Raw genomic sequence first — 15164 nt, forward strand, 5'->3', positions numbered from 1 at the left:
CATCCCATTCGTGATCCCATTCAATTATCCTTTCTTGGCAATCCGTGACAGCGTGGTGCTACGCGCCGCATCCGCTCCGCTGAGTTTTGCGCTCCGGAGCCGGAACAAAACAGTGCCGTTTTTCTCTCGTTGTGACAACCGACGTGCCGCGTTGCAAGATGCAGCTCAAGCTAAGCTGCAGCAAAACAGAGCCCCCCGTGGGTGCCTTGATCACCGCCGCGTACGTCAAGCCGGCTGTCCTTGTCAACGTGGACTGGAACAGCAGTACGTGCTTGCAGCTCGACGGCGGCAAGTCCTTCGGATCATCGGCGCTCATCTCGCGCTTCCTAGCCCGCACGGCGCCCGACGGTCAGCTGTACGGCAACACGGTTCTCGAACGCACGGAGGTCGACCACTGGATCGAATTCGCGACCGCCCGGCTGTCTCGTGGCTCGGATGCCGGTTTCGCCCATGCGCTGGGATGCCTCGACAAGGCTCTCGCTTCGGTCACCTACCTCGTGGGTCGGGCCGTCACGTTGGCCGACATCGCCGCCTGGGAGGCTCTCTACGGGAACCCGGCGTGGCACGCGGCGCTGGCCGCGCAACGATGCCCGCAGAACGTCTCCCGCTGGTACCGTTTCATCGCGGAGCAGCCCAACGTGAAAGACGTCGTTGCCAGCTTGCCGGCCGGCGTTGCCGCTGTGCGCGAGCAACCCAAGGCGACAGCCGGTGACGCCGGAACCAGGGTCAGCAAGGAAGAAGGCAAGTTCGTCGATCTTCCCGGTGCCGAGATGGGCAAAGTGGTGGTCCGCTTCCCTCCCGAGGCGAGCGGCTACCTGCACGTCGGCCACGCCAAGGCGGCCCTGCTTAACCAGTACTACCAGCAGGCCTTCAAGGGCAAGCTCATCATGCGCTTCGACGATACCAACCCGGAGAAGGAGAAGGAAGACTTTGAAAAGGTGATTCTGGACGACGTCAAGAAGCTCGAGATCACCCCTGATCGCTTCACGTTCACGTCCGACTACTTCGAGCTTCTGCTGCAGAAGTGCGAGGAGCTGCTCAAGAAAGGCCTCGCCTACGTCGACGACACCGACGCGGAAACGATGAAAGCCGAGCGTGAGCAGAGGATCGAGTCCAAAAACAGGTCCAACACGGTCGAGCAGAACCTGAAACTGTGGGAGGAAATGAAGAAAGGCAGCGAGCGCGGGCTCAAGTGCTGCGTCAGGGCAAAGATCGACATGAACTCCAACAACGGTTGCATGAGGGACCCCGCCCTGTATCGGTGCAAAATCATGGACCACCCGCGAACAGGTAGCAAGTACAAGGTGTACCCCACGTATGACTTTGCTTGTCCAATCGTAGACAGCATCGAGGATGTGACTCATGCGCTAAGGACTACCGAATACCATGACAGAGATGAGCAGTTTTTCTGGGTTCTTGACAGCCTTGGTATGCGGAAGCCGCACATTTATGAATACTCCAGGCTCAACATGATGAACACAGTGCTGTCAAAAAGAAAGCTTACCTGGTTTGTTGAAAACAAGATTGTGGACGGCTGGGACGATCCACGCATGCCCACTGTCCGCGGAGTTCTTCGAAGAGGAATGACTGTTGAAGGTCTGAAACAGTTCATCATTGCCCAGGGGTCTTCTAGGTCTGTTGTGATGATGGACTGGGACAAAATCTGGGCATTCAACAAGAAGGTGATTGACCCGGTAGCTCCCCGCCACACAGCTGTTGAGGAACAAGATTTCGTTGTGGTTGATGTCCCAGGATTGAAAGAGAACAGTCTACAAGTTGCAGTGCACCCAAAGAACCCCGCTCTTGGACAGCGTGAAGTAGTTGTGGCTCAGCAGTTGCTCGTAGACCAGGTTGATGCCCAGGCCATGAAGGCTGGGGATAATGTCACCTTCATTGGACTTGGAAACTTAAAAATCAAAAGTGTAGACAGAGGTGGTGACGGCAAAGTCAGCAAAATTGTTGCGGAACCAAATCTTGATGACAAGAACTACAAAAACACACTCAAGGTCACATGGCTTGCAAAAACGCCTTCAGTACCATTGGTGCGCTGCAAGTGCGTCTTCTTCGACCACATTCTTTCTAAACAAGTGTTGGGTAAAGACGATGACTTCAAAGATTTTGTGAGAAAAAACACCCGCCTTGAGGTGCCCATGCTGGGTGACCCACTCCTGGCAAAACTCGAGAAATCCGACATCATCCAGATTCAAAGAAAAGGCTTTTTCATATGTGACCAGCCGTACGACCCAGAAGCTGCGCGACACACTAGTGTGGAGGGACCCCTGGTGCTTTTTCACATTCCTGATGGATCACAGTCAACGTCGACCCTTCCAGAAGTGGTGCAAAAGTTCTATGATGCACGGGAGAGCCTGAAGGAACAACAGCAACGAGCCAAGGGCAAAGCATCGGAGAAGTCACCCATCGAGGACAGCAAGCCTGTGGTCATGCAATCTGGGCAGCTGGAGGAACTGGGTAACAAGATACAAGAGGTGGGCAACGAGGTCAGGCAGCTGAAGGCGAACAAAGCACAGAAGTCGGAAGTAGATGCCAAAGTTCAGGTGCTGTTGTCCTTGAAAGCAGAGTTTAAGAAGCTGAGCGGGAAAGACTGGCAGCCAACGTCGGCACCACCTGTTGCAAAGCAAAGTAATCCACACCCTCCTGCACAAAACTCTGCTTCTGTCACAGACTTGGACAAAAGCATTCAGGCACAGGGTGACAAGGTGCGGAAATTGAAAGCAGAGAAGGCATCTAAGGAGACACTGGAGCCCGAGATCAAGGAATTACTGAGGTTGAAGGCCGAGTACAAGGCTGCCACTGGAAACGAATGGAAGCCCGGCAACCCCGCCGTGCCACCAGCTTCTGGCACGGGCGATATTTCGGCATCGGGTGGTGCGCAGGAACTAGATAAGAAGATTCAGGCGCAAGGGGACAAGGTCAGGGCCCTCAAGGCTAGTAAAGCCACCAAGGATGTCGTCGACACCGAGGTGAAGACCCTGCTCCAGTTGAAGGCAGATTACAAGGCTGCCACTGGCCAAGAGTGGAAGCCCGCAGCGGTTGAGAAGCCGTCATCGAGCAGCAGCACGAAATCGTCGTCTCAGGAAAAGCAAAAGGAGCAAGGTGACAAGGCCAAGAAGGCAGACAAGCCCAAGCAGGCAGAGAAGGGCAAGAAACCAGCAGCGACGAAGGAGAGCACTCCTGCACCGCAGGATGGACCCAAGAAGGTCACGCGCCTCGGGCTGGAAGCCAAGAAGGAGGAAAACCTTCCGGACTGGTACTCTCAGGTGGGGCACGTCAGTCAGTTTCATAACTCCTGTATATGTTGCTGCAAATGGTCACACTGCTGTAACTCCATGAAGGGTTACCTACTCAACAGAATATAACCATAATTAGTGTCCTGTATTTGCCTTTAAATAAATAATAGTCAATAAGTGGTCATTAGCAGCCTGGCTGAGCTCAAGCTACTGCTGGCAAACTGGGCAAATGTATTGACATGAGTGTGACCCTGAGAGTAATAATAATGAGAACAGACAATAATGCCAAGTATGGTAATAATACCATTATTGCCTTTTTATGGCATCATTATCTATTAGTTCTTTTATAATATTGTGTCTAAGAAAAAGAAAGAGAGCTGTTAGGAAACTGTCCTTTCCTTAAAGTAGTGAGAAATATGAACATATGGTCACTCCGTCACTTGTCATCTACTCTATAGAACACTCCTCGAAGAACAGGTACGAGACACTGAAATTGGGCAAGCCTTATTACTCAAATACTGGTCCACTAAAAATAAGTATATAAAGTAAAAAAATGAATTATAAATAAGTAAATGAGTTGATAAAATAATCATAAACAAATGTGTAAATAAATAAGATCTAACCTGTGTGCTGCATCCCTGTCCCACGCATGTTGAGGTAGATGGAGCTGCATACCTTCCAGGTCTCCCGGATTTTCCTGGGGACTTCCTGAATTTGACCGATTCTTATGTTTGTATTGTTGTCAGAAAAGTCTGCTGGAAATTGAAAATTCTGTGCGTGATCTGGCCGCATTGACAAAAATGCAGCACAATCCGAACCAGGCTTTCTGGGAACCTGTTGCATTTCATTGTAAACGAATTTAGGAGGCATTAATGTAGCCGTACAGTAGCATCTGAATGATGCGAAACTGGCAGATACGAATTCGTGAACCTTCCCAGTCAAGTTCCGCAACATCCATTGGTTCAGATGTTCAGCACACTTTTCCTCATCGCGGCTGGTCATAACTTTAGTGCCGAAACCGTCACGCGAAGAGTGAGATCAGCATGCTTGAAACTTCGGAAGGACCCGCGCGGCCAGAGCACGCACTGTCAGAACTGTGGTTATCATTTGTGGACGAAACCGCGGTCGCTCCAGCCAAGATCATGGATGGCGACGACGTAACTGACAGAACTTCAAAAGTGCATGCATGTCCAACACTCGACCAATCAAAGCGATGTTGCTTTTCATGGACGCTGCGGACAAAACAGGGGCAGATGCAATCATAGATGGCAAAAAAATTACTTGGTTTTGAAGGCATGCGTGCAGCCAGCACAGCCGAGTTGAAAACGGAACTACTGTTTTGCGCAACTGCCACGTGAGGAACGGCGGTCCCAGCAATGCAATCATCAATAGTGACTACTAGCCGAGGGCACATGGCTGACGCAGTGGTTATTAAAGGCAAGAAAGACATAAAAAAAGGCTAGAAGCATTTTGGCGTTCCTGTCCAAAATTCTAGTAACACGTTCTTGTCGAGCTGCATGCTTTGGCTATACTTTGGCAGTCAGTTTTCAGTTGGTCTCATGCGAGGCTTCGACGCACGCTTTCCCGCCAGTTGCTGCACGTCCCTACCATTCATGTGTCCCCTGGAAGACTTATGCGAATTCTTTTGACAAAAATATATTTTGCTAGTTGTTTTAATGATGCGAAATTTCTGGAGATTAAAGCAAATTTTTCCCCTTCAAGAATTGCGCCTTCTACTGTAGTAGGGGAACCCTACCTTCGTGTGTTCGGCCACTCCGAGTTCTGTAAGGCCACAACTCAATGTTGACGGTTCCCCCCCACCACCACCACCTGTTTTTTTGAAATTTTTATTTTTGTTTTCATTTGGTGCTAAAACTTGTGGGAATAAACCAATGCGGCTCCTTCTCCAGTTTTTGCAACGTTTTTCGTTTTTTTTGGTGCAAAAAAAAAAGGACAGGGATAAAACAATGCGACTCCCTCCCCTTGTCGCGGAAGTCTCCTGGATTCACAATCCTTAAACTTGGCAGGTATGGAGCCTAAGCTAACTTAAAAATTATAAATAACAGCCGACGCACTAGCAGATTGCGCCACGGAGACAACATTCCTCCCTGGCAGAAATGTCCAATCACTTGTTGCTGGTCTTTCAAAGACATCATAAAGGAAAATTGTCCAAGTGCACTTATTCAGCAACATTTCTTGGCCCTTGAACACAAATATCGTTCAACCGCGTTCTTCTCTGATGGCTCAAAATCTCAAATATCTGTATCTTGTGCAGCCTATGGACAAAAGTTCTCGGACACCAGAACCATGCATGCACATACCAGCATTTTCACAGCGGAAGCCTATGGTATCCTGCTTATTATACAACACATTAAACAACACAAGATACAAAAGTCTATAGTGTACACAGATTCTTTAAGTGTTGTCAGGGCCCTGTCTTGTGGCAAGTACAGCAAGAACCCTACTTTCAACAAGCTCCTTAACGAAATCTATGCAGCCTACAACTTAAAACTTTCTATTGTTATTTGCTGGGTTCCAGGTCATTCTGGAATTGCGGGCAATGAAATAGTGGACAAGAATGCACGAGAAGCCGCTGGTCGGCAAACCATAGATATAACCTCTGTTCCGGGTGTAGATCTAAAACCTGTTGTACGTAGAGGTCTACGCAACCACTGGCAAGCTGAATGGGACAGAGAAGTCGACAACAAGCTCCACCTTGTAAAACCCCAGCTGAGGAAAGTTATCCCCCAAAAACTCAACAGGTTCGCTGAAGTCACTCTAACACGGCTCAGAATAGGCCACACTTATGCCACACATAAACACCTTTTGACAGGCACTGATCCACCTACATGTATACACTGTGGAGAGAGTCTAACCGTTGTGCATGTTCTCATACAATGTCCTGTGCTTCACCAAGCATGACTGACCCATTTCAGGGAGCTCTATCGACATCATATCCCACTTCATCCAGCGCTGTTTTTATCACTTGATGCAGTGGTCGACCTTAAGAGACTTCTTCATTATCTTGCAAAAGTGAAATTTTTAACAATGATATCATTCCATCCTAGGCACCAGCTGCGCCTCAAGTGTGAGGTACTGCCTGGTGCATAAAAAGTATGTCTTAGCCTTCGCAGTTCTTGCTCAGGCAAGGACTTCAGCTGCGAGGGTCTTGGGCCTTGCAGACTAATTTATCAGCACAGATTTCAGCCAACAAAATGAAGGTTTTAGCAAAGTGACATTCCTTTTTAAACAAAGTGACATTCTTTTAAATATACTGCATTTTAAATGGTTCGTAGATATTTGTTTTAATATTTAATCATGTTTTAATCACTTGTTTTAATTTTTAAACTAATAACCGAATTGAAACAACACTTGTACTGGCGCTCTTTGGCCTTAGATGCCCTTGCGCCAATAAAACTTAACGTAAAAAAAAAGATAAATGAATGTGAATAAATTAAATATACAATAGGGTGGGGGGGCTACACAGCTTTGCTACTCAGCCACCTTCGCAGGGTGGAGTGGATCATGAATATTTTTAAGTGTCTTCCAAGTTGCACGAGGAGACAGGGTATGAGATATTGTAGTGTATCATTAAAATAGTGATGTGTGAATGTAACTCAACGGAGAATGTTTGAACATTTTTGGTGTTACCACTTGCCTCTTTGAATTTGGGACGATGACACTTAGCAAGTGAAGATTTTGAGAACCGCTTTATAAAATACCGGGACATTGCTTGTAGAAACAAAAAAGTATGAGAAAGAAACATTTTTGAAAAGTTAATAAAATCTGCAGCATTTTTATACATATATAAAGTGTTTAATTCACTTCTGATCAGAACATTTCTGTACTGCAGTTTTCTGTAACATATACAGGCACTCTCAGAATAATTCGGAACAACATACACGCAGTTGCCCACCTGACGAGCGTGCTTGCACAAAAGTAGTATGATGGTCTGCATGTGCGTGGTTTCCCTAGAAAGCAAGCATTGCTCTTGAGACGTCCCCCGCTACGCCACCAGTTTCCAAAGAGAGGGAAGACCACTCAAACATTCTGTCTATCCGGTTCCCTCTTGGTTATGTGCCTCAATCACTTTCCGCATACAGGGATTCGTGCTGGGGCCGGGATGTAAGAGACGCTACGACCTGTTTCTGTTTACTGATTCATTAAATTTAATACTAACTGCAAACATCGTATACCTGCGTACATCAACCACTACACAAAATTATAACACATGATTTAGACACTCGCGACGTTCGACACAGGGCAGGCACATAAAGAAACTGCAACAATACAAGGGTATGCATATAAAGAAAACACACACGATGACACAAATGATAAAATCATTAATTAATAAAACCGCACAATGTCTCAATATGCCGCATCCCTTCCCGCAAAGGGAGGTGATGTTCGTCTCACAGAATGTCCATGTAGTGGGGGTGTCGGAGTTGGCTGCTTGAATCGGGGCCGAAGGTTGGTTCTTGGCGTCGAGGTCTGATCTGTACAATTTGTCAGCGTCTTCATCGTCTTTGTCATCGTCGCCTACGTCGTGCCTCTCAGTAATTTCTATCTTAGCCCTCTTTCGTAACACTCCATTCACTCGCCTCCTATCCCGAACTTTCATTCCTCATCGTACCGTCCTTGCCTCTCTACCATCTCGGGCTCATCGCATCGTATATCTCTGACCATCTCGTATCGTCTTGTAGTCCCTTTTTGTAGGATCTGACTCCACCCTACCGGGGCACCAAACCAATCGCCACTGTCGACGCGGCATATTTTCTTGTCAGTCGGAGTGTATCATCCTCGACGGCCGCCCCCGCGGCCCGCATTAGTGGAAAACCCTCTCCCAAGCAAAGCCGAGCAAGTAACAATGTTCAAACTCAAGCCTCAGGGAGAGAGGTGGGCGAGCCGTCCGAAGACACTTTAATTACGGGCGAACAATGGTCCCGATACTTCCGGTACATGATGAGCCGATGTCCAGACCAAGTCTCAACGTTTCCATGCAGCTCTGTGTCTCCCGCGAAATTCTCCGTAGCCGCCCCTTCTTCGTCAATCAACGCCGCGGGTGGCCATCCGCGCAGAACGCAGTAATGAGTCCTGGAGCCACGAAGGCTGACAGAAGTCAGACCGGACCCGGCACAGGCGCTGCCGCAGGGTCGCATTCCCAGAACCAACAAAAGGTGTTCTGCTGCTCCCCCATGCCACAAATCTGAAGGGTGCGCGCGGATTACCTTCACCGTACACTGTCACACTGTCTGTAGACGACAAGGCGCCGCCCGGTCCTCGTGTTTGCACGGGGGGGGGGGGGGCGAGAACAGTAGAAATAATCCTTCCAGTAATCCACTCCGGAATGCCCATTCAATACACCGAAGGTTTTCCTTTTTTTTTATGCGTGGGTTTGAGAAACGAGCGAAAAAATCTTGAAAGGACCGGGGTTCAGTTCGTGTTTGCGGGGACGTCACACTCTCTTGTACATTGTCGCCCATTATGAAAGGAAATGCGCAAACGCGTGGCCTGTGCTCTGTGGTGGATGGTGCCTACAGCACCATCCACCACAGAGCACAGGCCACGTGTTTGTCGGTGGATGATGCCTACAGCACCATCCACCGACAAGTGAAGAAAGCACGTTCGCTCTAGGCATCATCTGTTGCCAAGCAAGATAACGAGTCACGGCCAGTAGACAAACGCTGCTGCATTATCCCTCACCGCTTGCGCGGCGAGTATAATCGGGTCATTACTGCGTGGCTGCGCACAACATGTCATATGTTGGCCTTAGACTGCGCACTGCAGGCATCTTTTGTGCGAGCAGAGAGGGGGTGTAATCAGTGGCACTTGTTTACCGGCCATGCCTCGTTATCTTTTTTGGCAACAGATGATGCCGAAAGCCAATGTGCTTTCTTTTGCTGTTGGTTGATAATGCTCTAGGCAGCTGCCGCAAAGCGCAGGCCACGCGTTCGTGTTCCTTTTTATAAAGGACAACAGTGTACATGTAGACTTGCATTGCACGGCTACAAAACGGTAGCACTAGGTGCCCCTTAGTGCTTTGATAAGTGCGGCTTTGTGGTTGGTGTCTGCGACATGCTGTGTGTGTGCATGCATCGCATTGGAGCATAATCCTTCGTGTGTGCATGCATGTTCAAGTGCTTTGGTGTTTTTTTTTTGTTACTTTGGGCTGTATTCTTTATTTCATCAAAAGATGTATGTGATGTGACTGTGACTAGCGCTGACAAAGGGTGGTGTTTCCGTCTTGGAACCACGGGCATATCGATTAAATGCGGTTACATCTCGACTTTTTGTTATATATGAAAGCAATGAAACGTGTTCTTCCTTTTATAAATAGATATACTCTATGATGCTATTTATTTGGCTTTTAGTTGAGAAAGACTATCAGTGACTAGCATTGTTTACTACCTCTTAGCAAAAGACAACGAATGTTTGTTGTAAGAAGTGATGAGAGGCGATTAAAGTGTAAAAATACTTTTTACCAAGAGCCCAGATTCTGTAATTGGTGCACAAAGATATGAGAATTACAATATGTGGTGTGCTAATAAAGAGCTTCACAGTAGCGCAGAGCTTATTAGAGTGCGCATGAAATCAGTTCCTCTGACTGAAATTCGCCTTGACCAACATGCCACCTTATTTCAATATCTAAAATGTTTCATTGGTGCTATCACAGAGACATTCGTAAGCGGAGTGTCTTTGATAGTAGAAATTGCCTTCGTATAACCAAGCTAGCAGAAGCACTGATCACTAGGTAATTAAATCAAGAAACAATACTTCACAAAACAGACTAAGGCAATTCTAAGAAGGCAGCAATGCCAGCGTAGCCAGGCCATCTTACTCTTGCGCACTCTTTCAGAATAAATGCAGGTAATCGCGAAAACACGTTGCAAGGAATTGACAAGTTTTCATAATTTATAAATTATGGAGCGTGGCATGCTAAAGGCCTCTATCTGTCCAGCCCACGGTGTATTGCTGAAGAGCACCTAGCGCTATCCTTTTGGAGCAAGACGACATCAATCTAGATGCACTAGGGAGATAAACTTGCTAGCTAGGTGGACCGCCCATGCACAGACCTTGTCTGTATTTATCTGCCAGTGCGCTTTGCCAGCGAGCAGCTGCATGTTCGGTGTTCCGACTCATTCTGAGAGCGCCTGTAAAAAATGAGCCTGAAATGTTTCTGGCTTCTCTTTAGTTTGTCAGAATTGAAGCTCACGGTTGAGGATTACTTGAATTGCCCCGCCGCAGTGGTCTAGTGGCTAAGGTACTCGGCTGCTGACCCGCAGGTCACAGGATTCAATCCAGGCTGCGGCGGCTGCATTTCCGATGGAGGCGGAACTCCTGTAGGCCCGTGTGCTCAGATTTGGGTGCACGTTAAAGAACCCCAGGTGGTTGAAATTTCCGGAGCCTTCCACTACGACGTCTCTCATAATCGTATGGTAGTTTTGGGACGTTAAACCCCACACATCAATCGAGGATTATTTGAATTTTCCGCACATATTTCTGGTTTCCTTTGTGGCAGTTATGGTCCGAACATTGCACTAGATTGTATGCAGAATGACAAATTAAAATTTGATTTGAAAAGTGTTTGCACTGCTATACTTATTGCATATTATAATTAAAGGTGTGCGATAACATTTGCATTGGCTTCAGCTGTTTTTTTTTACATTTTCTCTGGCAACAGTAGCGTGGTAGCATTGTCTCTCTTATGAACAAGTTGACCTTCCAGAAAAATTGCTGTATATTTGAAATCAGCACGAAAAACCAAGCACATCTGTTTACCGTCATCAGGTTTGACCCGAAAAACCAGCAAATAATCCACAACTCATGTTCTTCTCTTAATTTCATGTGAAAGGTTTCTAATGGATTGCCTTGTTGCGTGATATTGCAATCTCATACGAGAGTGAAATTTAAGTACATTGTGTGAGGTGTTGTTTCCCGTAAGAACATTTCTTTTGGGCTCAGACCTCATGTGTAATTGCAACATGGGTTGCAGAAACATAATAAGCCAATATATCGTGGTGTCTATGTAGCCATTGACTCCATACTGAAACAAAAACTTGTGTGAAAACAAAGGTCAGTGGTCAAGTATTTAGGGCTCTCTGAAGCTATCTAATATTTTTTTCAATAATTAAGACGTCTTGACCTTCAGTTTACTGCTACAGAACTGCATTTAATAGGATGTTCCATCTGTATTTCTTTGAATAACAAATCAACGCTGTTCCTTTGTGATATGCTAGTATCTTCTTTGTAACATGACCTCAGATCTGATTAATTTTGCAGTTGTACAATGGAATGCATCATCATAGAATCATTCCACTGCAGAAATTTTGAAATTTGCCTGGATGTTCGAGTTGTTGACTGAGAACCATCGACACCAGCATTTGTCTGTATGGGAAGACTACCTACCTGATATATGTGAAAGGCTCTTGATGTCACAAAAACAAGCAAATGCAGTTTGCATATTTCCGTGGCATCACGCAACAGACGGGGCATCTGCAAATTATTTCTCAGTAGGAGAGTGACACCTGTGGGCAGAGCTAACATTTATCCTTATCTTGTAACTGACTGTTGTTGCATTAGTGTTATTCTTGCAAATATGTGTACACACTGTCACTTTTTCCGTTAAAATTAATGTTATTTTTGTCATTGCCCTGCACATTGTCATTGTTGCTACTTGGGTTTAAGTTGGGTCGCATCAGTAAGTGTTCTTGAAGTGGAAGTGAAACTGTTCTTCAAGTAATTTCACCTTATCTGTTCAATTGCTATCCCCCTTGAACCTTCCAACGATTTTGGCATATTGAAATATCGTGTTCAGTCATGACATACTTATGTTTAAATTGTGCCATTAGAAAATGGGTAAATTGGCATACTGTTATGCATAGGTATTCAAAGGTGGAAGAGGGGGTGGCAGCAGCAAGGCAGCGCTCGGCACCCCCCCTCTGCCACACCGCTACCACGTGTACCAGAAAACCAGCCCTACATTATCGTATAATTGTAACTGGCCTCCCACACTACTCTTACTGAAAAAAAAAAGTTCTATCATTGCCTCTGTACTCCTTTAAGGTGACGCCTGCTAATGTATTCGAAGACATCTCTCAGGCATAACTAGTGCAAATATCGACAACTTGTGGCATTTCTGTTTTCGTTTTTCAACAATCCAGGTCATCACCAAGGCTGAAATGATCGAGTACTACGATGTGAGTGGCTGCTACATTCTGCGTCCGTGGGCCTACAGCATCTGGGAGAATATCAAGGAGTTTCTCGACGCGAGGATCAAGGCCATCGGTGTGCAGAACTGCTACTTCCCCATGTTCGTGTCGGCTCAGGCCCTCGAGCGGGAGAAGACGCACGTGGCAGACTTCGCCCCCGAGGTCGCCTGGGTCACTAAGTCTGGCAGCAGCGATCTGGCCGAGCCCATTGCCATCCGGCCGACGAGCGAGACTGTCATGTACCCGTCGTACGCCAAGTGGATCCAGTCGCACCGTGACCTGCCGCTACAGCTCAACCAGTGGTGCAACATTGTGCGCTGGGAGTTCAAGCACCCACAGCCGTTCTTGCGGACCAGAGAATTCCTCTGGCAGGAGGGCCACACGGCGTTCGCAACTCGAGAGGAGGCCGTGGAAGAGGTCTACAAGATCCTCGACATCTACACGGCCGTCTATGAGGAGCTGCTGGCCATTCCCGTGGTACGGGGTCGTAAGACCGAAAAGGAGAAGTTTGCTGGCGCCGACTTCACGACGACCGTGGAGGGCTACGTGCCCGCGAGCGGTCGGGGCATCCAGGGTGCCACGTCGCACCACCTGGGTCAGAACTTCAGCAAGATGTTCGAGATTCAGTTTGAGGACCCGGAGACACGCGAAAAGAAGTTCGCGTACCAGAACTCATGGGGTCTGACCACGAGGACGATTGGTGTGCTCGTGATGGTGCACGCGGACAACCAGGGACTGGTGCTGCCACCGCGGGTGGCCAGCTATCAGATCGTCATCGTCCCGTGCGGTATCACAGCTGCGATGTCGGAGGACCAGAAGGCTGCACTCATCAAGTTCTGCCAGAACTTCGAGTCCACGCTCAGCAAGGAGGGCATCCGGTGTAAGGGTGACTACAGGGACAACTACTCGCCGGGATGGAAGTTCAATCATTGGGAGCTCAAGGGAGTTCCAGTCAGGGTGGAAATTGGTCCGCGGGACATGCAGCAAAACCAGTTCGTGGCCGTGCGAAGGGACACGGGCGAGAAAATCACGTACAGTGCTGCTAGCGCAGTTGGTGACATCAAGAGCCTGCTGGAGACGATTCAGAAGGCGATGTTCGATCGTGCCAAGGCAGATCAGGTGAAGTACCAGGCGGTGACAAAGAGCTGGGACGTCTTCTTGCAGAAGCTGGAGCAGAAGTGCGTCATCATGGCTCCCTTCTGCGGGGACATGGACTGTGAGGACGAGATCAAGAAGAACAGTGCCAAGGACGCTGAGGCGGAGCCCGGCGCGCCAGCCATGGGTGCCAAGAGCCTGTGCATTCCGTTCGACCAGCCGGCCAAGGTCGAGGAGGGAGACAAGTGCGTCAACCCCGGGTGCACGAGAAAACCCGCATTCTACACAATGTTCGGACGAAGCTATTGATCGGCCACATCGGTTCTTAATTTAACGGGATCTGACGCAATAAATGCGATTGTTCTTTTTGTAAACTGTCGTGTTGTTGTGGCACTGCGCATTAAATGTTAGCGGCCTCTGACTGCGTCCAACGTTGGAAGCACGAGGTCGCACGTTGGGTTTCGGAAGGCGATTTCTCGAGCAATCTCCCGATTGCGGAATGCGAAGTTGCCGGAGCCGTGCGACAGTGATGCACGTAATAAGTCTCAAGTATATATTTGCAGTCTAACTGGGCCTGATGTAAATGAGCAGCCAGTGATGGACCAAAAATTACTTGTGGAAGTATTGACCCTCTAACCACCGATCTCAAGCTGTACTGGTCGCACGGGTTTGTACTGTAATGTCAACGATAACTCGTACTCGAGTCGGATTTTCTGGTCCTTTCGCCGTGAAAGCGGTATCATGGTCTATCATGGTCTTCAATTGACCATTTGTGCAAATCTCCAAGCTGGCTTTCCTGCAAGGTTGTTTTCCAACCGAAAGGTCTCCTTCTCAGACTGGTTTCTTTACTCATTGTATTTTTGCCTTCCCCCACTGCCTTATTTACGAACCACAGGTGTGTCGCCCGCCAATGGACCTGAGGAAAGTTCGAGGTGGGACAACCACAGTCATTGTTGGGGGCGAAAGTCGTTTTGTCGCACTTGCGTGTCTTCACTGTAATAGGAGTGGTAAAAGCACAGTGAGCGAGAAAAGCAGTCGGAGCATGGGGGGTTTTTTTAAACACGAAGCATTTCTTAACGAACTTCGTCGACTTTGAGCATATCTATCTATCTATCTATTTACGACTTCTAGCTCTCCTGGCTGTTTCGATAATAATATCGATACAAAACTTGGTATGGCATACCATGACTGCATGAAGAACATATTTAATCATAACTTGAAAATCATGATTTGTATGTTATGAATGTCATGATTTACATTTCATGGTCCTGCACCTCGTGCGGTGGTTTCGTTCACATGGCACGTTGCTAAACTGGTATGGTATGACATGATTGCATGGCGAACACAAGCGACTGACCATAACATGAAAATCGTGACATGCGTGTCATGTAACATGACTCCATGCCAAGCTCATGATGCGCTCGCGGGCATTTCGCTGGTGTCACATATACCAAACTCGGTATTACGCGACGCGAACGGGCGGCATAGGTAAATGACACATACAAACATGATAATCACGACATGCGTGTCATGTAACAACATGACTACATGCCACACTGATGATGCACTCGTGGCCGTTTCGCTAGCTTTACATATGCCAAATCTGGTATTA

General features: G+C 47.7%; 1 protein-coding gene across 1 annotated transcript; it reads left to right on the forward strand.

The window, feature by feature from the left end:
* Positions 1-24: 24 nt before the first annotated feature.
* Positions 25-13926, forward strand: LOC142804105 (bifunctional glutamate/proline--tRNA ligase-like). Its single transcript, XM_075890681.1, has 2 exons — positions 25-3278; positions 12410-13926. Exons 1-2 carry the CDS (start codon positions 159-161, stop codon positions 13859-13861), a joined length of 4572 nt encoding a protein of 1523 aa, XP_075746796.1. The 5' UTR covers positions 25-158; the 3' UTR covers positions 13862-13926.
* Positions 13927-15164: the final 1238 nt, after the last annotated feature.

Source organism: Rhipicephalus microplus, chromosome 3 (assembly GCF_043290135.1).
Source record: "Rhipicephalus microplus isolate Deutch F79 chromosome 3, USDA_Rmic, whole genome shotgun sequence".
In the NCBI taxonomy this organism is placed as follows: Eukaryota; Metazoa; Arthropoda; class Arachnida; order Ixodida; family Ixodidae; genus Rhipicephalus; species Rhipicephalus microplus.